Source organism: Rhinopithecus roxellana, chromosome 1, assembly GCF_007565055.1.
Source record: "Rhinopithecus roxellana isolate Shanxi Qingling chromosome 1, ASM756505v1, whole genome shotgun sequence".
NCBI classification, from domain to species: domain Eukaryota; kingdom Metazoa; phylum Chordata; class Mammalia; order Primates; family Cercopithecidae; genus Rhinopithecus; species Rhinopithecus roxellana.
Genome location: NC_044549.1, coordinates 98,154,991 through 98,176,560, shown reverse-complemented (window position 1 = coordinate 98,176,560; position 21,570 = coordinate 98,154,991). Strand labels below are relative to the sequence as shown.

The 21,570-nt window shown below is 39.1% G+C and overlaps 1 protein-coding gene across 2 annotated transcripts in view; it reads left to right on the top strand.

Annotated features, from left to right (window-relative positions):
- The first annotated feature begins 576 nt into the window (after positions 1-576).
- Positions 577-21,570, top strand: part of MLF1 (myeloid leukemia factor 1) — a 37,686-nt gene continuing 16,692 nt past the window's right edge. The window contains exon 1 of one of the 2 annotated variants that reach the window (XM_010367786.2): positions 577-789. In XM_010367786.2, coding sequence (XP_010366088.1) covers positions 743-789 — 47 coding nt within the window. In that variant the 5' untranslated portion in view covers positions 577-742. The remainder of the gene's footprint in view (positions 790-21,570) is intronic. The other variant, XM_010367785.2, reaches the window with a different exon arrangement.

The following is a 21,570-nucleotide window of genomic DNA, read 5'->3' as shown; positions in this document are numbered from 1 at the left end:
GAGCAGCTTTCTCGTTTACTTTTTAATACTAGGTCTACATATCACTTAAGCGTTTCCCACTTTGGGAAACATTATTGCTTTGAGTTTCAAACTCACAAGAGGTAAAAAAGTTTGTTGAAATCTGATAGGCTTCATCCCATTTCCTTCAAGAACTATTTGCTAACTGTACTAAAAAACGTTTTGCACATTTTTTTTTCTCATTATTTGTTCACAGCTTTTGACTACCAGAGAATGTTTCGGATACAGGACTAATTCCTGTGGATGACAGAATGCGACCGCTGAATGGGACATTGGGTGTCATCTGGTCCAAATCTTGACCCCTTTTCATTTTCCCCGAAAAAAAAGACTTGCGGCTCGGAACTGACGGCGGCATGCCCAAGGTCACAGAAAGGGTGGTCTAATGTTTTGGTTCCTGCAGCCCGGAGAACAAGCTATCCCATCCCACCGGAGCCTTGGTGAAAAGCTGCCCGGCCGGCGCAAGGCCAAACTTCTCGCCTCCACTGTGTTGATTGTGGTTGCCAGGGCAGCCGCGCATTGCTCTCCGCCTCGTCCTGGCGACGTCACAGAGCAATGTCCAATAGGAAAGCACCTTGGCGTCACGCACCTCCTTTCCCGGCGGGCACCGCCTGCGCAGCGAGTGAGGCGTCGTCAGTGCTGGAGGCAGGCTCTGGTCGCGGCCGCGGCTAGTTAACATCGGTTTTCCAATCTGTCCGCGGCTGCCGCCGCCCAAGATAGAGCCAGAATGTTCAGGATGCTGAGCAGCAGTTTTGAGGATGACCCCTTCTTCTCGTGAGTTATGGGAGCCAGGAGTCCGCGGTCGCGCGGGAATTAAGGAATTTTGAGGGGACCTATTTTAAGGGAAAAGGAAGTTTTAGAGGACGAGAGAGAATTCGGGGTAACTCTGGAGGAGGTTTGAAAGAGACGAGGATATAGAGCCCTGGGAGGGAAGGGAGAGGAGGAGTTAGGGGTGTGTGAGAGAGGTAAGAGAAGGATTTGGGCGCATGAGATGAAGAGAGGAGGGTTTGGACGCGTGAGGTGGACAGAGGGAAGTTTGGGGACGTGAGGTGTGGGGAGGAGAGTTGAGGCAATGAGGTGGGGGGAGGAGAGTTGACAGCATGAGGTGGGGGGAGGAGCTTGAGGGCGTGAGGTGTGGGAGGAGGGTTGAGGGTGTGAGGTGAGGGAAGGGTTTGGGAGCATGAGGTGCGGGGAGGAGGGTTGAGGGCGTGAGGTGGGGGGAGGAGGGTTGAAAGCGTGAGGTGGGGGGAGGAGGGTTGAGGGCGTGAGGTGAGAGGAAGGGTTTGAAAGCGTGAGGTGGGGGGAGGAGGGTTGAAAGCGTGAGGTGGGGGGAGGAGGGTTTAGCGTGTGAGGCTGGGGAAGGGTTTGAAAGCGTGAGGTGGGGGGAGGAGAGTTTAGCGCGTGCGACGGGGAAAGGGTTTGAAAGCGTGAGGTGGGGGGAGGAGAGTTTAGCGCGTGAGGCTGGGGAAGGGTTTGAAAGCGTGAGGTGGGGGAAGGAGGATTGGGAGTGTGAGGTGGGAGGAGGAGGGTTTGGGGGAGTAAGGTGGAGAGGGGAGGGTTGAGGGCGTGAGATGGACGAAGGAGGATTTGGGTCGTGAGGTGGGGGAAGGGTTTGGGAGCCTGAGGTATGGGGGATAGTTGAAGGCATGAGGTAGGGGGAGGAGGGTTGAGGGTGGGAGGTGGGAGGAGGATTTGGGAGCATGAGGTGTGGGGGAGGGTTGAGGGCATGAGGTCGGGGGAGGAAGGTTTTGAGGGTTTTGGATCGCGAGGTGTGGGGAGGAGGGTTGAGGGCGTCAGGTGGGGAGACGGTTTGGGAGCATGAGGTGAGGGAGAGAGTTGAAGGCGTGAGGTAGGGGGAGGAGGGTTGAGGGTGTGAGGTGGGGGAGGGTTTGGGAGCACGAGGTGTGGGGGAGGGTTGAGAGCTTGAAGTGCAGGGAGGAGGGTTAAGGGCATGAGTTGGTTGGGGATGGTTTGGGAGTGTGAGGAGGGTGTAGGAGGGTTGAGGGTGTGAGGTGGACAAGGAGGATTTAGGGGCTGAGGAGGATTTGGGGGTATGAGATGTGGGAAGAGGGTTGGGGAGGAGGGTTGAGGGCGTGAGTTGGTGGGGAGGTTTTGAGAGCGTGATGTGGGAGGAGGGTTGACAGCGTGATGTGGGAGGAGGGTTGAGAGCGTGAGGTGGGGGAAGAAGGTTGAGGGTGAGAGAGAGAGGTAGTGGGAGGAGGGTTGGGGGGCATGAGGCAGAGGAAGGAGGGTTTGGGGGCATGAGGTGTGGGGGTAGGAGGGTTGAGGGTGTGAGGTGGACAGAGGAGAGTTGATGGCGTGCAATGCGAGGAGGGTTTGGGGGTGTGAGGTCGGGGGGAGGAGGGTTGAAGACATGAGGTAGACAGAGAGTTGAGGGCCCCAGATGCAGGGAGGAGGATTTGGGAGCAAGAGGTGGAAAGAAGTCCTAGTGGCCTCCCTCCCTCACGCTCCCGAGGAGCCTGCTGCTCTCCACTTGGCCGGACTTTGGGTGTCCGCCATGGCTTCCTATGTGCAGAGTTGGCCTTTGCCCCTGCAAGGGCTTTGCAGGTGACAACTGCCATCTCGGTGAAACTTATGGTGAGAATTATGTTCACATAATTTCAAATGGGATCAGGGAATATTTTATAGCTCCCCTTAAAATTGCAAATAGGAGCAGGTAATATTTTATAGCATGACAGTTCATTGAAAAGGGGAAGTTTTTAAAACAGCATTTTCCATGTGAGTGGGGAATGTGCCTATGAGAGCACAACAAAGTTGGAGACTTGTGCTCTCTCTTCGAAGTTGTTGGACGTTGCCAAGTGCACTGTTTTCTTTGCTCGCTTTGTTACAGAGCTAACCTTGTTTGTGAAGGGACTCCTCTTTCTGTCAAAACTAAAAATAGTACAGGGAGCTGATAGTGGGGGGCGCAGGGGGCGGGTGTGTGTTTAACACCTCAGGTAAGCAAGTGCCATTCATTGCCTTATGAAGGTTCCCAGTGAATTAATGTGATGCCCTAGGAAGAAGACATCCAGAAATTAGTTTCACTATGATTTATTTTTGAGTAGTGGGTTTTTGGGTTTTTTTTTCTTAATTATAACTTTGGCCATTGTTACAAACATATTGACATAGTCTAGTTGTATCCCTAAGGGGGGAAATTTGTGATACTTTTTAGCCCAAGTGTTTTTTGCCAGTTTGAATTTTGAATTCATGTCTAGTTTATTTTGATCCCTTAAATTTTCTAGGTTTGCAATTTGGAGAGCATTTTTTAAAAAGGTTTTAAAATAACAGTTTATTGCACATCAAACAATATCAAACAATATCTGTGGGGGGTGTGTTGTGTTTGTTTGTTCGTTTGTTTGTTTGAGACAGGGTCTCACTGTGTTGCCCAGGCTAGAGTGCAGGGGCGGGCTCACTGTAGCCTCTGCCTCCCACGCTCATCCTTCTGCCTCAGCCTCACAAGTAGCTGGGACCACAGGAGGGAGCCACCACACCCTGCTAATTTTTTTTGTAGAGACAAGTTTTCACCATGTTACCCAGACTGGTCTCAAACTCTTGAGCTTAAGTGATCTGCCTGCCTCAGCCTCCCAGAATGCTGGGATTACAGGCATGTACCACTGTGCCTAGCCAATGTTGTTGTTTAAATAAATGATTGACTTAAATGTGTTAGTACTGATTTAAAGCAAAATAACATTAATAATTAAAAAGATAATGAACAGTGGGAAGTGAAATGATTAATATAGAAAAATAAATAATGTTTTTTTCTGAAGATTATTTATTAAGGCATACAGGAACTCAGGCAAATTTATTGTGCCATTTTAGTTAACTTGTTTAGGAGCTGTTGGGATATGGACAGTGTTATTTTAACAAGTTTAAATTTTTGTATTATTGTGATTCTCTCTTTGGAAAGCCAGAGGCCAGGCATGATGGCTCACACTTGTAATCCCAGCACTTTGGGAGGCTGAGGTGGGTGGATCTCCTGAGGTCAAAAGTTCAAGACCAGCCTGACCAACATGGTGAAACCCCATCTTTACTAAAAAAGAAAAAAAAATACAAAATTAGCCAGGCATGGTGACGCAAACTCCCAACTGCTTGGGAAGCTAAGGCAGGAGAATCACTTGAACCCAGGAGGCGGAGGTTGTAATGAGTCAAGATCGTGCCATTGCATTCCGGCCTAGGCAACAAGAGTGAAACACTGTCTCAAAAAAAAAAAAAAAAAAAAAAAAAGAATATTTGAGCCAGAGAATATTCCACAATTTTATTATTTTGTATTATATAAGCTCTGGCTTTCCAGAGAATCACAATACTACAAATCCATAGATTACTGAGCTGTTGAAGTCGTTCATATGTAAATATGACATCATACAATGGGTAACAGCTAAGAAGATTATGATCGACAATTTTTGAGTTGTATTATATCCTTGATTATACCAAAAGTTGTTTTATATCCTTCATTGTTATAGTTAAGGATTCTATCCTTAACAAAACTGAATGTGTAGTAAGTATAATATGTTCTTTAAAAAATGTCTAGCGGAAGTGTAATTTAAACTCTTGGGTGATTCTTTCTGAGCAAAGGCAATGAATTTAAGAGTCAGGGTCAGAAATAGTAACAGACTACAAATAGTAAGCATACAGAAGAACTCTTCCTCCATGCTTAGGATGGAAAGGACCATCAGTTACTCTTTCAGTTATCACTATCTATAGCCTTTTTCAAATGCAGGGAGCCATATCATACAAATTTAAGGTAAAATTGTTGCAGTTAACTTTTTTTTTAAGCCTAGTCTCCTTTATTCATCACAAAGCTTTTGCATAGACCTTTTAAATATCCAAAACAGTGGCCAGAACTCTGCTTACAGACTACCATCTTTCATTATCACCATATTACAGTTGACTTTATAAAATTGATTCACACTTAACAATTTCTTTTCTCCACAATGAATTATATTTAACACACTTTTGGGGATAAGGGAGAAAAAGAATGTGAGTTTATGTTTATTTCAGGTAATCGATTTGACCCTCCCACCTTTTACCTCAACTCCCAAACAAAATGAGTATCCATTTCTTAAGTCAAACATAAAGAATTCATAAAAGTGACAAACTCCTTAATGAATCATCCCCAGACCTAAGGAACATAGAAATGTGAAACACATAGCCCATGCTCACTCTCTTTTATATAAATATTATCCCTGTTGCTAACATTGTGTCAGGTCATAGAAAAGAGTAAATATTGTTTAATGGTGAGTTGGTGTCCTTTATTCTCTTTCTTGTAGTCAATCTGGTATTTAGTTGGTTGCTGAAAGTAATTATCAATTGCATTCAACAAATAACATTGTTGATATTGGTATTTTCTAATCAGAACATTACCATTTTCTAAATAATCCATTAGAGTTGCTTATATTGTTCATAATCAAGGTTATTCAATATAAGCAAACTCTACTGATTTACTAATTATTCAGAAATGGACCAAAAATATACACTTCTTTGATATAAAAATAGAATTACTAAGTACGAGACTGATAAGATGCTGTGGTTAAATTGTTAATTGCTTAAAATACTTAAGTAAAAAGTAATTAAAATCTGTAGTTTTGAATTCAAATATATTCAGTTTCAATGTTTACCTTATAACAGTGCATCTTAAATGTTTCTTCAGAAAAGTAAAAGGAAATGTTAAAAGTGATATTTTAAAATTTGGTGTTTTGTTCCATACTTGGAATTTTTAAACTTTGGTATCTTATTATGTCTCAAGGCTAAAGTTATTTCATTGAAAATTTACATCACAGTATATTCAGATATACTTTCTTAAACAATATCTGTTACTTGGTTAAAAACACAAAGGTTAAAAGCTAGCACTTCCTGGCATGCAGTTTTTTCAAGAATACTACCTTTCTCTCACATCTGTATTTGCTAACAATATGCATATTGTTAAGTAAATATGTATAGACAAGAGGATTTTGAGGTTAAATGGTTTTGGCATTCTATACCCTAAAAAACATTGATTATGTAGTATGAAAGTTTATAAATATGTAGTATGGTCCAGAATTTTCTATTTGATACGAAACAGGAACTCTGAATCTTCTGAGCTACAAAAATGTAATTCGAATCGGGCAAGTCTACAAATAATAACTATGTTACCACTTACCACCTATTGGAGATAGAAAGCTCAGAAGCAGGCTGGCAAATCTGTCAACCTTAATTCTTTTTTTTTTTTTTTTTTTTTTTTTTTTTTTTTTTTTTTTTGAGATGGAGTCTGGCACTGTCACCTAGGCTGGAGTGCAGTAGCATGATCTTGGCTCACTGCAACCTCTGCCTCCCGGGTTCACGCGATTCTCCTGCCTTGGCTTCCCGAGTAGCTGGAATTACAGGCACCCGCCACCGCGCCCGGCTAATTTTTTGTATTTTTAGTAGAGACGGAGTTTCACTATGTTGGCCAAACTGGTCTCGAACTCCTGATCTCGTGATGTGCCCACCTCAGCCTCCCAAAGTGCTGGGATTACAGGCATGAGCCACCGTGCCCAGCCAACCTTAATGTTTGATCATAAATTATTGTCTCTTCTTTAAGCCTCTCAACTCTCCATATGAGCATCATATATCTGATGACCAGTATTTGGTTAAAATACTGCATGTATTCACAGGATGTTACTTCTGTCTCCTTATATGTATAATCTCAATTTTAAAAATTTTTACAAATTTGTATTTATTTTATACTTGGAAGTAGTTGGATTTATTAAAGGACATTGCTTTGTCCTATCCACTGGTGGAGTTCAAAGTGAATGTATTCTATGTACAAGATGTGGATTAACTTTTTTATTGATGGAAAACATTCTCATTGTAGGAAATAAAACCACCTTGTTAAGCTTTTGGAAACAGTATTCAAGGTTACTACTTAAATACTTAAATATTTGTTTCAGACATACAGTCTGAGGTAGAGTCTTTGCCAAATTGTCACAACTTGACTAGTTAATATTCTCCCATGTATACCTCTCATTGTAAACATTTTGTTAATAAAAGTAGCTTGAGAATACTCAGCTAAAATTTAAGTTACTGATTTCTCAAGGTCCCACTTTATTCTAAGACCCTGAATACCTACTGTGAAATTACCTACTATAATTGTTCTTAGGAATATTTTGATATATAAATTTCTTATAAATGAACTTTGCAAATTATAAGATCATATGTGAAAGAATGACACTGTAAGCCTTGAGTTGAAAGGATTACTAAGGTATACTATTCATTTGGGGCATTCTTTGGTTCATGAGGTAAACACCACTGAATTAGGAGCCAGGGAACACAACATGACTAGGACATGGTTGCTTGGTCAAAAATGCCATACAGTAGCATGTACCCAGAAGATAATGCCTACTTGTGCCAATTAATATTGTAAATATCCACGAAAAAGGAGCGAAATATTTATAAAATATCAGGGGAGCATAATCATTTCCACAATTCTTTTGATATCAAAGGCTTCTGCCACACCAACACTTTGAACTTCAAGACAATGGAAAAATAGAATTGCTTAATAGAAATGTAATTCATTCTTTAAGTATTTCTTCAGTTTCTACTATAGGCCCAACCCTGTGGGTTCTCGTTTAAATTTTTAGATGTCTTGGCCCCTACCCTCAAGAGCCTTCTTTAAATGTTACATGCATTATTTCTAGTATCAAAACTTGGATCTTCTGTTCTATTTTCCTTATAGACCTCATTGAAACTAGGGAACATTTCTTTACGATCAAGAGAACCATAACCATCTGCTGGCTAAGCTTTTGCCACTACCATGTATAGTGGAAGGGAGGAATTTCCCTTAATGAATGAGCCTGCCATGTCAGTTATCTGAGAACCTTATGTCATAGGTAATGCTCTTTACTTAGAAGCACAAGTATCTTTATTCTTACATAGATGAAAGAGAAGTGTAACTTAGGCAGAATAAGTGTGTGTGTGTGTGTGTGTGTGTGTGTGTGTGTGTGTGTGTGTGTGATAGAGAGACAGAGAGAGAGAGAGAGAGAGTTTTTAAAACATTGTTCTAAAGGGAGACATTACCAGCCCTTAAACACACATACATACGTACATACACTACGTTGAAATCATTCCCAAGTGACCTGGAATCAATCTAAGAGTTAAAACATAAACGCTTTTGAAGGGGAAGTAGGCAACAATTTATTTTTGCTAGCTCGTGATATATGCTGCAGGTAAATAATATAGAATAGAAAAAGTATGTTTGAGACCAAAGTTTATTCAGTTTGGCTGTGGTTTGTGTCAGCAATTCTAAAAGAGGTAGTATATAGTCATTATCATAGTAAGTAAAAGTACATTTTTCTTGACCTAAATGAAAATACATCCTCATGGAAAATCTGCAAAGTATAGAAAGTTTGGTAGCAGAAATAATACAACTCATTATTTTGATGTATTTTGTTTCAAATGTCCACATGTGGATTTTTATTTTCCAAAATTTCGACCACACTTTATGGTTAATTATTCAGTGCTTTTCTGCAACATATACCATGAACGTTTTCCTAGTCTTTAGATATTCACTAAAGCGTGACTTTAGAGTCTGCAAAATATTGCATCCTATGAACATACAAAGCATACTTCTCACATAAATGTTTAACAACATTTTCAAATTATTACCTTAGACTATTTTGTGTACAAGAAATGACTAGCTTGTATAGTATGGGCTTTTTAAAACCTATTTCCAATTTATTTTCCTAGAAGAATGAAATGTTTATTTTCAAAAGAGAACATTATGAATGGGCTAAAATTTTTCATTTGAGAAGAAAAGCCTAGGTTAATTTTAAAAATGTTAAAACAACTCTGTGCTACCATAGAGATTTTTTTAGCTTTGATCAAAGTGAATTCAAACTTGGACAAAAGAAACATTAAAGCCATATCTCCAAGCAGCTGCTGTTCTGGGTAGACATGAATTAAATTCACTAGAAGTTTCAGCCAGATTTATTCCTGAATGGTTCAGACAGGTGCAAACACCAAACTATAGGCTCACTTTTGTTTAATGCATCTTCCAACAGGCAGTCATTTGTTCATGTCACTCAAAAAAATAAAATTTTTAGCATTTGCTGAACATACGCATATTCAAATAAACATTTAAATATTCCCCTACCTCTATATAAAGAAAGAAAAACCTGGGCAAATTTTAAATGAGCCATATTTAGTTGATTAATTTTTAGCCCAATTATAATGCAATGAGAAAAATTGATTTACTAAGTTTTGTTTCTGTAGAAAAGTAATAGCTGTTTAGCACTTCCTTATTCAAAGAACAAATTTAGTATTTCTTGAAATACTTTTCTTCATTGTAGTCAAATCACATCCACATATCTAAAGGAAAAGTTGACTGGTTTTCTTAAGTAAGTGTGTATTAATGGAAACAAGCATTTTAGTCTCCATACTTTAACCATACTCTAAGCTGTAAATGTCCAGTGAGTTTGGAGCTCTAAGCAAAAGGACCTCCTTTTGAAATGCCTATTTTAAAACATCAGATGGTATGAAATCCTTTAACCTCATGCAGTTATATTTATTATGAAATATTTCAAACATACTGTAAAGGTGTAACAAATACTTTAGAATAATCTGTGTTTTTGAGGTAGGAGTTAGAAAATGTTCCATAGGTAACTCATTTATGCATCTTAGAACTACTTGAAACTCTGTACCTTCAAATAGAAAGTAGAGTGGGGACGAGGGAGGGAGAGCATTAGGAAAAATGGCTAATGCATACTGGACTTAATACCTAGATGATGGGTTGATAGGTGTAGCAAACCACCATGGCACATGTTCACGTATGTAACAAATCTGCACATCCTGCATATGTACCTTGGAACTTAAAAAAAAAAAAAAAAGGAAAAAGAAAAGATTTTGTGAGGTGGGAAAAAAAAAGTAAAGTGATACATACACCAAATTTTGAATTCTTAATTTTAAAGTAACTTTTGTTCTTCATGATTTGATTTTGGAAAACACGTAACAGCTCCCTTTCTGCCTTCTAGTGTGTTAAAACATGAGCTGCTCAGTGTGTACTATTGATCTGTACACACTGAGATTATAAATCAAAATTAATTTATAAATTGTCACAACTTCTTCATAGTGCTCATTGCATATAATTCTGCTAGAATAGTGATTCTCAAACTTTTAACAGGTAGGAAATCTAGGAATGATAGTCTTAAATTTCCTTTGCCCCTCAAGACAAAAATTCATATTAAAAATCCTACAAGAGTATGTGGCTGGGCACAGTTGCTCACATCTATAATCCCAGCACTTTGGGAGGCTGAAACGGGCAGATTGCTTCAGCCCAGGAGTTCAAGACCAACGTGAGCAACATGTCAAAATCCTGTCTCTACAAAAAAAAAAAAAAAAAAAAAAATTTCCAGGAATGGCTGTGCATGCCTGTAGTCCCAGCTAAGGAGGCTGAAGTGGGAGGATCGATTGAGCTTAGGAGGTCAAGGCTGCAGTGAGCCATGAACATGCCACTGCACTCCAGCTGACAGAATGAAACTCTGTCTCAAAATAATAACAATATTCAATGTAAGAAGCTTAAGGTTACCACTTCATGCTAGTAACAAATTGAAAACTGAACAACCTGAGAAAACAACAACTTTTCTTGTATCTAGCAGAGAAATGAAGTCACAGGGCAAATCTCTGCCCCCATAATTGGAGATAGGCAGATCCAGAGAATCACAACTTAACTGGTACAGAAACCTCCTCATGAACCACTGCGAGGGTAGTTGGAAAACCTGACCTGTAGTTGACAAATTACTGGAGACTCAGAGTGGACAAGTGTCAGAGTTAAAAACTCCATGGTCCCCCATAATTTTGTGAGTTTTACCTGCAGGAGCTCTACCACGTTCTCACAGTGAATATTGGAGAAAATCTTCTCATGCTTCCAGCAGAACAGAGGGGGATGGAAAGTAACCATTAAATATGCCAGAGCGTTCTATTTTTCTTAGCAAGTCCTGCAGTCAAGAGAAACTTTTTTACCAAAGCCCAGTCTACCTGGGGGAAGGGAAATACCCAACTCCAGCTCCTCCAGCCATCTGATCACACTGGAGGAGGACTAAGGCACACTGCTGAGGTTTACCACCCAAGGTCAGGCTAAGCAAAAGACTGTGAGTTAATCTTATGCATACAGAACACTTTGCCTCCCCCAGCACCTTATCACTACATTACTAAAGGTCTATTTACTGCAGTTCCCTTTACCCAGTAAATATGTACTACTTCCAACAAAAAATTACGAGGCATATTAAAAGGCAAAAAAAACAGTTTGAAGAAACTGAACAAGTATCCAAACCATATTTCTAGCAAGGAATATTGGAATTATCAGACCAGGAATGTTTTTAAACTATGATTAATGTGCTAAGGGCTTTAATGGGAAAAGCAGACAACATGCCAGAACAGATATAAGCAGAGAAATGGAAATTGTAAAAATAAAATAAAATGCTAGAGACTAAAAACATTGTAACAGAAGTGCAGCATGTGGTGGCTCTTGGCTGTAATCCCAACACTTTGGGAGGCCAAGGCAGATGGATCACCTGAGTTCAGGAGTTCAAGACCAGCCTAGTCAACATGGCAAAATCCTGTCTCTACTAAAAATACAAAAATTAGCCAGGTGTGGTGGTGCATGCCTGTAATCCCAGCTACTCGGGAGGCTGAGGCAGGAGAATCGCTTGAACCCAGGAGGCAGAGGTTGCAGTGAGCCGAGATCATGCCATTGCACTCCAGCCTGGGCAACAGAGGGAGACTCTGTGTCCAAAAAAAAAAAAAAAAAAAAAAAAAGGGTAAAAGAAATGAAGGATTCCTTTTATGGGATTATCAGTGGACTATGAACAGCTTAGGAGAGAATCTCTGAGCTTGGGCATATGACAGTAGAAACTTCTAAAACTGAAAATCAGAGAGAAAAAAAGGCTGAAAAAACCCCCCACAATATCCAAGAACTGTAAGTCAACTACGAAAGGTGTAACAGGTGTAATGGGAGTACCAGAGTACAAAGGAACAGGAGCAATATCTGAAGAAATGAAGACTAAGAATTAGCGCCAAATTAATATCGTACACCAAACCACAGATCTCAGAAGTTTAGAGAACACCAAGCAGAATAAATGCAAAACAAACAAACAAAAAACAACTAAGCCTAGGCATGTCATATTTAAACTGTAGAAAATCAAAATTAAAGAAGAAATCTTGAAAGAAGCTGGGCGGGGGGGATTGGAAAAACCTGTAGAAGAACAAAGAAAATAATTATGTCTGACTTCTCTGCAGAAACCATGCAAGCAAGAAGAGAATGGCATGAAATATATAAAGTGTTGAGAGGGGGGAAAAAAAACCCCACTAACCTAGAATTCTGTACCCTGCAAAATTATCCTTTAAAAGTCAAGAAGAAATAGACTTTCTCAGACAAACAAAAATTTGGTGAATTTGTTGACAGTAGACCTACCTTGCAAGAAATGTTAAAAGAAGTTCTTCAGAGAAGGAAAATCATACGAGTCAGAAACTGATGTACATAAAGAAAGCAAGAGCATCAGAGAATAACTTAAGGTAAAATGAACACGTTTATTTTTCTTATTCCTAATGGATCTAATAGAGAACAGTTTGTTCAAATAATAATAGGCACACACACTTTAATGGATTGAGTGCCAATTGACCTCTTATATTCTTCTTCCCTTTCCCCCAATTGTATCTCCCTTCTGGCCTTAAGTCTGCTCAGTAATTTCCGGCAGCAAAATGTTCTTTTCTCCTTTGTGTTGCTAGTTTAAAGCAGTAGTTGAAAATGGCTGTATATGACAGGGGAAGAACTAATTTGCAGTCACTCCACTCTTCCCCTCACTTCCCTTTTGGATGATAGATTATTGCCCCCAGGTGCTATTTTGCTGCAGGGAATCTGAGAAATAAAGGAACCAACAGAAAGGATAATGTGAGGACACACGGAGATGGTCACCATCTGCAGGTCAAGGAGAGAAGAAGCCTCAAGAGAAACCAACTCTGCTGACACTTTGATCTCAGACTTCCAGCCTCCAGAACTGTGAGACAATAAATGTTGTTTAAAAAAGAAATAAAAGGGAAAGAAACAAAGGGAAGAACAAGAAAATTAGCTAGAGAAGCTAATTTGATAGAAAAAAGATGTAAGTGTATTCACCCTTATAATGTAAGAGTTTGGGAAGCATGTAAAAGCAGGAAAGCTACTTAAAAAAAAACAACAACAACAACAAAAAAAAAAACAAATAAAAGGGCAATACAAGGTCTGAGAGACAGAGATGGAAAATGGAAGTCTCAGATACTGAACCAAACTGTAGGATCAAGTACACATACAGCTACTCCCCCCAATTCATATCTATGGAAGTAGCTTTACTTTTATTCATTTCCTGACATTCATTAATTTATTTTATTCTAAATATATTATTTCAAACATTTTATAAAAACTGATACCATGAAAGACAGAAGCTATGCTAACCAAACAGAAGAACCAACACTTAAGGAATCAAAGTTAATGAAACAGAAGATTATAGAAAACAGTGTAATTAAAATCTTGAGGAGACTTTTCATTTCTGCTGTGACCAACAGAGCTCCAACTGGACCAGCTGTCTTGCAGTTAACTTTATAAGCCCAGGATGAAATACAAAAACAACTTACTGGAGAAGACATTAGAGAATGACCAAAAAGCAGATACTTGCTGGAGAGGTCTCAACAGTTGAACAAAAGGAAAGACAAGTCTAGCCTAAAGGCAGGCCCCAACTCTTACGTGTAGAGTGACTAGAACTGTTTGAAGACCTTTAAAGTCTTTTTGACCTAACAACCAAAGACAGAGTTCAGTATAACCACAGTCGCTGGAAAGGGAGGGAGAGGAGTCCCCAAAAGGAGAAAGCCAGAGAACAGTGAGCACCAAATACTGTGAATAAATTCTGTACAAATCTCTATCTAAGGCTTAACCACATACACATAAGACAGACTCAGAGCAGTTCAGCTAATAAGGATAAATGAACTAAATGGAGATTTGAGCTACCACACGAGAGACAGAAGTTGACCTTTAAGGACAACCAGATTAATTACCTACTTTAAAAAACACTCTGGAGGAACATATCAAAATCCAGACCCTATACAACATAATATCCACAATGTATGGATACAACCCAAAATTACTTAACAAGAAAATGTCACCCATTCTCTAGATAAAAAAATAAGACACTTATCCTGAAAAGACCCGTATATTAGAATTAAAAGACAAGAATTTTAAAGCAGTCGTTACAATTTTGCCCAGTGAAGTAAAGGAAAATATGCTTGCAAGGAATGAAAGGATAATGAATCTCCATAGAGAAAGAGAAAGTGTGTGTGTGTGTGTTTATGTATACTTTTTTAGGTATATACCCCTCCACCCATAGAAAGTCTAACAGGAATGTCCAGTCTTTTGGCTTCTCTGGACCACATTGGAAGAACTGTCTTGGGCCACTCATAAAATACACTAATACTAATGATAGCTAATGAGCTGAAAAACAAAATCTCATAAAGTTTTAAGAAAGTTTATGAATTTGGCTTGGGCCGCATTCAAAGCTGTCCTGGGCTGCATGTGACCCACAGGCCACAGATTAGACAAGCTTGGTCTAGAATAATACAATATTTGAAAGAGAAAATTCACTGGATAGGCTTAACAGCAAAATGGAGATGACAGGTGAGTCATTAAAATTGAAGATAGATAAATGAAAGTTAATCTGAAAACCAGAAAATAATTGGGGGGAAAACCCTTTAGAAATCTATATGAAAATATTGAAATGTCTAATGTTTGGTGTAATTGGAGAAGAGGGAGAGAAATGGCGTAAAATTAGTTGAAAAATAATAATGGAAATTACGCAATATGGTAAAAGATAAAACTCTCAAGAATTAAGAAGGTGTAAGTAAACCTAAGCTGAATAAATATGAAGAAAACCATGCTTAAGTTCATCATAGTCAAACCTCTGAAAGCAAATGATAAAAAGAACAATCTTGAAAACAGTCAGATAAAATGATACATTGACTGGATACAAGAGGAAAACATTTGAATTACCTTTGACTTATCACCAAAAGCAAGAGGCCAGTAGATAAAGCAATAACATCTGCAGAAAGAAAAACAAAAACAAAAACTGCCAACCTAGGTTTATCTTGTGAAAATTTCCTTTAAGAATTACGAATGAAATAAAATATTTTCAGGTAAAAGAAAACAGAGAATTTATTGCAATCATATCTACAGAACAAGAAATGTTAAAGTTGTTCTTCAGTGAAGGGAAATTAGATAGCAATTTGTACACTAAAGAAGGAAAGAACAACCTTGAAAATGTTAAATATGTGAATATATGAGAAATATCTTGCCAGGTGTGGTGACTCACACCTGTAATCCCAGCTCTTTGGGAGGCCAAGATGGGTGAATTGCTTGAGCCCAGGAGTTCAAGACCAGCCTGAGCAACATAGTGGTACCCATCTCTACAAAAAATACAAAAATTAGCCAGGCACAGTCATGCACATCTGTAGTTTCAGCTACTCAGAAGGCTGAGGTGGGAGGACCACTTGAGCCTGGGTGTTTAAGGTTACAGTGAGTCGAGATCATGCCACTGCTCTCCATCCTGGGCGACAAAGCAAGACTCTGCTTCAAAAAAAAAAAAAAAAAAAAAAGAAAAGAAAAGAAAAAAGAAAAGATCTTGCTGTAGCTCAGATATTTGACCCTCAAAATGTCATGTTGGAATCTGATCCCTAATGTTGGTAGTGGGAGCTAATGAGAGGTGTTTGGGTCATGGGAGGGTGGATCCTTCATTAATAGATTAATGCCCTCCCTGGGGGTAGGGTGAGGTGGTAAGTGAGTTCTCGCTTTATTGCTTCCCCAGAGAGCTGGTTGTTAAAAAGAGCCTTTCACCTCTCCACCCCTCTCTTGCTTCCACTCTTACCATGTGATCTCTGCACATACTGGCTCCCCTTCACCTTCCTCCATAAGTGGAAGCATCCTGAAGCTCTCATCAGAAGATGATGCTGGCTCCATGCTTCTTGTCAGTCTTCAGAACCATGACCCAAATAAACCTCTTTTCTTTGTAAATTACGCAGCCTCAGGTATTCCTCTATAACAACACAAAAATTAACTAAGACATACCTTCAGAGTTGGGAGAGGATATTATCTTTAGAGATGTCAGAGGGTAGTGCAGCCATTTAACGAAGAACCAGAGATACAGAAAATTAAATTTGTTTAGAAAATGAGTTAAGCAGAATGTTCACAAGCAACGAGTAAATTAATAAGCTTGGAAATTGAGCCAAGGTATTTCTTCCAACATTCAACACAGAATCACAGAGGATGAGAAAAATATGCTTTAAGAAAAGTTTGACAAGGAAGGCGAACAGATAGAAACAAGGTAATAGTGAATACCCAAGGAAGTAATTTAAGAACAATTTCTAGAATTAATGAAAGACTGAACTGTTTTGGAACTCAGATTGAAAAGAGCAATTTAAGCCAGGCATGGTGGCTCATGCCTGTAATCCCAACACTTTGGGATGCTGAGGTGGGTGGATTGCCTGAGGTCAAGAGTTAGAGACCAGCCAGGCCAACATAGTAAAACCCATCTCTACTAAAAATACAAAAAAAATTTGTATGGCATGGTGGCAGATGCCTGTAATCCCAGCTACTAGGGAGGCTGAGGCAGGAGAATTGCTTGAACCCGGGAGGCGGAGCTTGCAGTGAGCCAAGATTGTGCCATTGTACTCCAGCCTGAGCAGCAAGAGTGAAACTCCATCTCAAAAAAAAGAAAAAAGAAAAAAGAAAAAGAAAAGGGCAATTTGGTGGTTGTTGGGATAATTTTTTTTTATCTACACTTGGACCCATGAAAATGCAATTTTGATACATTTAAATATATATAAACAAAATAACCATAAAGCATCCAGAGAGTAGATGTCTTAAAAAGAATGAGAACCAGATTGTTATCAGATTTCTGTTCAGCTACACTAGATGTAAGAGGATGATGGAGCAATATTATCAAAATACTGAGAGGAAATAATGGAGATTTATATACCCAAACAAGCCATTGTTTAAGTTTGAGTATGAAATGAATTTAGACATAAGATACTAAGAGTTTACTGTGTACAAATTACTAGATGTTAGAATCCAGGAAGGATTATTATTATAAGATACAAGAAGCAGTGGTAATTCAGAAGTAAACCATCCTCAACTTTTCTTGATGGAAAGAGACTGAACTCTAGAGCACTATCTCTTCCCCTATTCTTTCAATGGAATTGTTTCTCACCATTTTTCCATTTCTTGGAGCTAGCACAGGACAGATTAAAAACTCCCAAATAGCTCATACCTGAAGTTTTGAACCTGGATGACTTGGAGTATAATGGTTGTGCCTTTAATAGAAATAGAGACATGAAAAGGAAAAGCTGACTAAGGAAAAAATGTGGAAATATAATAAGGTTTCGAGATACTAGAATGTAAAAGGGTAAATATTTAATCATAGCTTTATCATTATTTGTAATTTATATTCTGAGTACTTTGAAAGTATACCAACTTCTTGACCAATAGGACATTGAAAATTAGCTTTAGACCTCTAAAGTTCAGGGCTGTATCCCCACTACCTGGAACTATGCCTTTTATATATGTGTTCATTAAGTGTTCGTTAAATAAAGGAGACAGTTTGCATTAAAACAAGAAGAAATTGAATGCAGATTCCTGACAATATTGTTGAATAGATTGAATGCTTGCTAAAATGGAGATTAATGGGCCATGCTTAGTATATACTGAATCAGAATTCCAGGTGTATGTCTCAGAAATCTGTAATTTTAATAAGTACCTCTAGTGATTTTTTAAGCATGTTCAAGTTGAAGTAGTCCTTAGAGGACAGGGAAGAGAAGAGATAACGGATTAAAACTGGAGAAAGCATGTCTTTAGGGGGCAGTACTTTCAACATTTTAATGTCATTCATTTTTAAAAGATGTTTGCCCATGTACTTGGGGTTCAAGAAGGGACAGACACTGATGGGAGCTTAAGTAACCAGCTCCAGGGCTCAGTCCTCACTGGCTGCCCCAAGGCTGAGAGTATCAACGTTTTGAGACACCAGACACCTATCTGTGACACTCAGAAGCTCTGTAAAGGGCAAGAAGGAAAAGGAACAATTAAGAAGTTTATCAGTCAGAGTTCAAAGTTAGAGATACATCAAAGTTAGAGATACATGCTGCTGAAATTCAAGGAGGAAGAGGAATGACCTTTGGGTTTCAGTAGTTGGAAGGTCAAGGGAATCCTTGCAGTTTTAATGCACAGGTGAAGGGAAGGAAAAAGGCATCATCACATCATTCTGACTTTCATGTCTCCTTCTTCCAGATTTAAAGGATCTTTAATTAAAAGAGCCCTCCTGGATAATCAAGGCTAATCAAAGTTACCAGAACAACAATCTTAATTACATCTGTAATGTTAATTCCCCCTTACCATGTAATGTAACATATTCACAGGTTCTGGGGATTAGGACATAGACATCTTTAGGGGAACCATTCTGCTTACCACAGATATGTTCCTTAAAAATAACAGTATTTAAAGCAATTTCTAGAAAAACCATCCAGCTCTTACTGCCCAGTCTACGTAACATAGTTTCAGAAGTTGGAAGTGCTGTTAAAATACAGCTTTTTATTAACCTGGCACTATTATGTTGAATGGTATGTCTATGAATGATGATGAAGAGTGATAGCGTGAAGAATACAAGCTTGAATTAGGACAAGTCAAAAAGAGATCTTGAAAGCATCAGCAGTTGAAGAAGGATCCACCCCAGTGGCAGCATTCTCTCTATACTAATGGGCTGATTTGTAACTATTATTTCCTGTTGTAATTCAAGGGAATGTTTGAGTTTTTTTCTGAGACTATTGAAAGATTACAAAATTAAATAAATAATCAGAATTTATGACATCTATGCCAAGGAGAACTGTTTTAATCTAGCGAAGAAAGGCTTCTCATACACATTACCTCCCTCTTCCCAAAACTTTCCTGATACTCAAGCTATTATCTTTTTCCCTTTAGCACTGAAAAATCTTCAAATAGTCATCTGTATGTGTCTTTTACTTCCTTGTAGCTCATTCACTTATTTCTTTACAAATTTTAAAAAAGAATAAATTATGTTGATTATTCTAATGTACCTTCTGAATTTCCTGTCTGAAAGTTTGTTACCTTAATATCATCTGATATCAATATTTGTTTATGGCGTGCTGCAAAATATACTGATATTGTTGAACTTAATTAAGAATATTATAAACTTGATTATATGTGTCTCTGGTAAGCTAATGAACCCACATATTTATGTGTGGTAAACAGCTACTAAGATAGCTTCCAGTGATCCCCACTCCCTGGTATTCATGCCTTTGTGTAATCTCCCCTTGAACATGGGCTGGGACTTACTCATTTGTTTCTAATAAACAGAATACAAAAGAAGAGATAAGATGTCACTCCCAAAATTACATTTTTAAAAGAGCATGGCTTGGCCAGGTGCGGTGGCTCATGCCTGTAATCCCAACACTTTGGAAGGTCGAGGCGGGCGGATCACGAGGTCAGAAGATCGAGACCATCCTGGCTAACACAGTGAAACCCCATCTCTACTAAAAATACAAAAAAATTAGCCAGGCGTGGCGGCGTGTGCCTGTAGTCCCAGCTGCTGGGGACACTGAGTCGGGAGAATGGCGTGAATCTGGGAGGCAGAGCTTGCAGTGAGCTGAGATCACGCCACTGCACTCCGGCCTGGGTGACAGAGCAAGACTCTGTCTCTAAATAAATAAATAAATAAATAAATAAAGCAGCATGACTTCTGTCTTAGGTGTTCTCTCACACATGGTGGCTTACGCTGGAGAAAGTTACCATGATGTAAAGCAGCACTGTGGAGAGGTCCACCTGAACGAGCTTAGAAGCACATTTTTGAGACTAGCCAACAGCCGTGTGAAGGAATTTGGAAGTAGATTCTCCACCAGTCAAGACTTGAGATGACTAAAGCCTCAACTGATAACTTCATTGCAGCCTACAGAGAGGCCCTAAGTCAGAACTACCCACCTAAACTGCTCCTGATTCCTAATCAATAGAAATTGTGACATAACAAATGTTGTTTTAAGCTAAGTTACAACAGCAATAGATAACTAATACGAGGATAACACATTTAAAACTGCCCTCATTCTAAGTCATCAGTTTTGGTGGTTTCATCTAAAGACAGGAAAATGAACTACAAATCTACAAAAAGTTTATACATCTGTTTCTGCATCATAAGAAACAGATATTTATAGATATTTGCAAAATTTTGAGACCACATTCAGGATGGCCTCAATTAAGACATAAGCTTCTATGGCGTAAACCTCATTTGAGGGTGTAGTTTCTCAGATATACAGGTGTTCTTACTCTGCAGCAGCTGAAACTGAAGCACAAGAAGCCCTTGGAACTATTGTCAGGACATGTAAGTCCCATGTACTAAAATACTTGGGCCAGAGAAAACCAAGTATAGTTTAAATAGGAGTTTCCCCTCCCCTGAAATCAAAAGTCACTAAGGAAGAACTTCAAGACTGCAGGTATTGGTTGCAGTGGAGATTTTTCTCTGTAGAAAGCACCAAGGTGAGCCTTTAATTAAGAATAGTTAGTAATTTTGCCAAGAAATGTTAGGGGGACTATCTGATATATAGGATGGTTCAAATTCCATAAACATTATTTATTTATTTATTTTTAATGTTTTTTGTTTGTTTTTTGAGATGGGGTCTCACCCTATTGCCCAGGATGGAGTGCAGTGGTGCGATCTTGGCTTATCACAACCTCTGCCTCCTGGGTTCAAGTGATTCTCCTGCCTCAGCCTCCCGAGTAGCTGGGATTACAGGCACCTGCCACCACACCTAGCTAATTTTTGTACTTTTAGTAGAGATGAGGTTTCACCATGTTGGCCAGGCTGGTCTCAAACTCTTGACCTTGTGATCCATCCACCTCGGCCTCCCAAAGTGCTGGGATTATAGGCGTGAGTCACTGCACCCAGCCCTCCATAAACATTTATAATGTATACTGTGTGTCAAGCACAGAGGTTGGTAATATGAATGAAGATACAGTTCCTAGTCTAGAAGAACTTATACTCTAAAAGAGGAGTGAGACTTTTGTATATTTTAAAATTAAAATTTAAGAACTTATATTAGTTTCCTATTGCTGCTATAACAAATTACCACGTATTTAGAAACTTAAAACAACAAATTGTCTTACGGTGAAGATCAGAAGTCCAAAATGGGTTTCCCTGGGCTAAAATCAAGGTGTTGGCAGGGCTACATTCCTTCTGGAGTTTCTAGGGGTGAATCTGTTTCCTTGTCTTTTCTAGCGTCTAGAGACTGCTGTGTTCCTTGGCTTTTGGCCTCTTCCTCCATTTTTAAAGCCAGCAGTGTAACATCTTCTGATTATGACGCTACTATCTCCTTCTCATAAGGATCCTTGTGATTACCTTGGGTCCATTGGGATAATCCAGGATAATCTTCCCATCTGAAAATCCTTAATCACATTAGCAAAATGTGGTAAAAACTGAAGACCTGACAAAGATTCATGGTTGTTTGGCTGAATACATTCATGTTAAGAGAATGAAA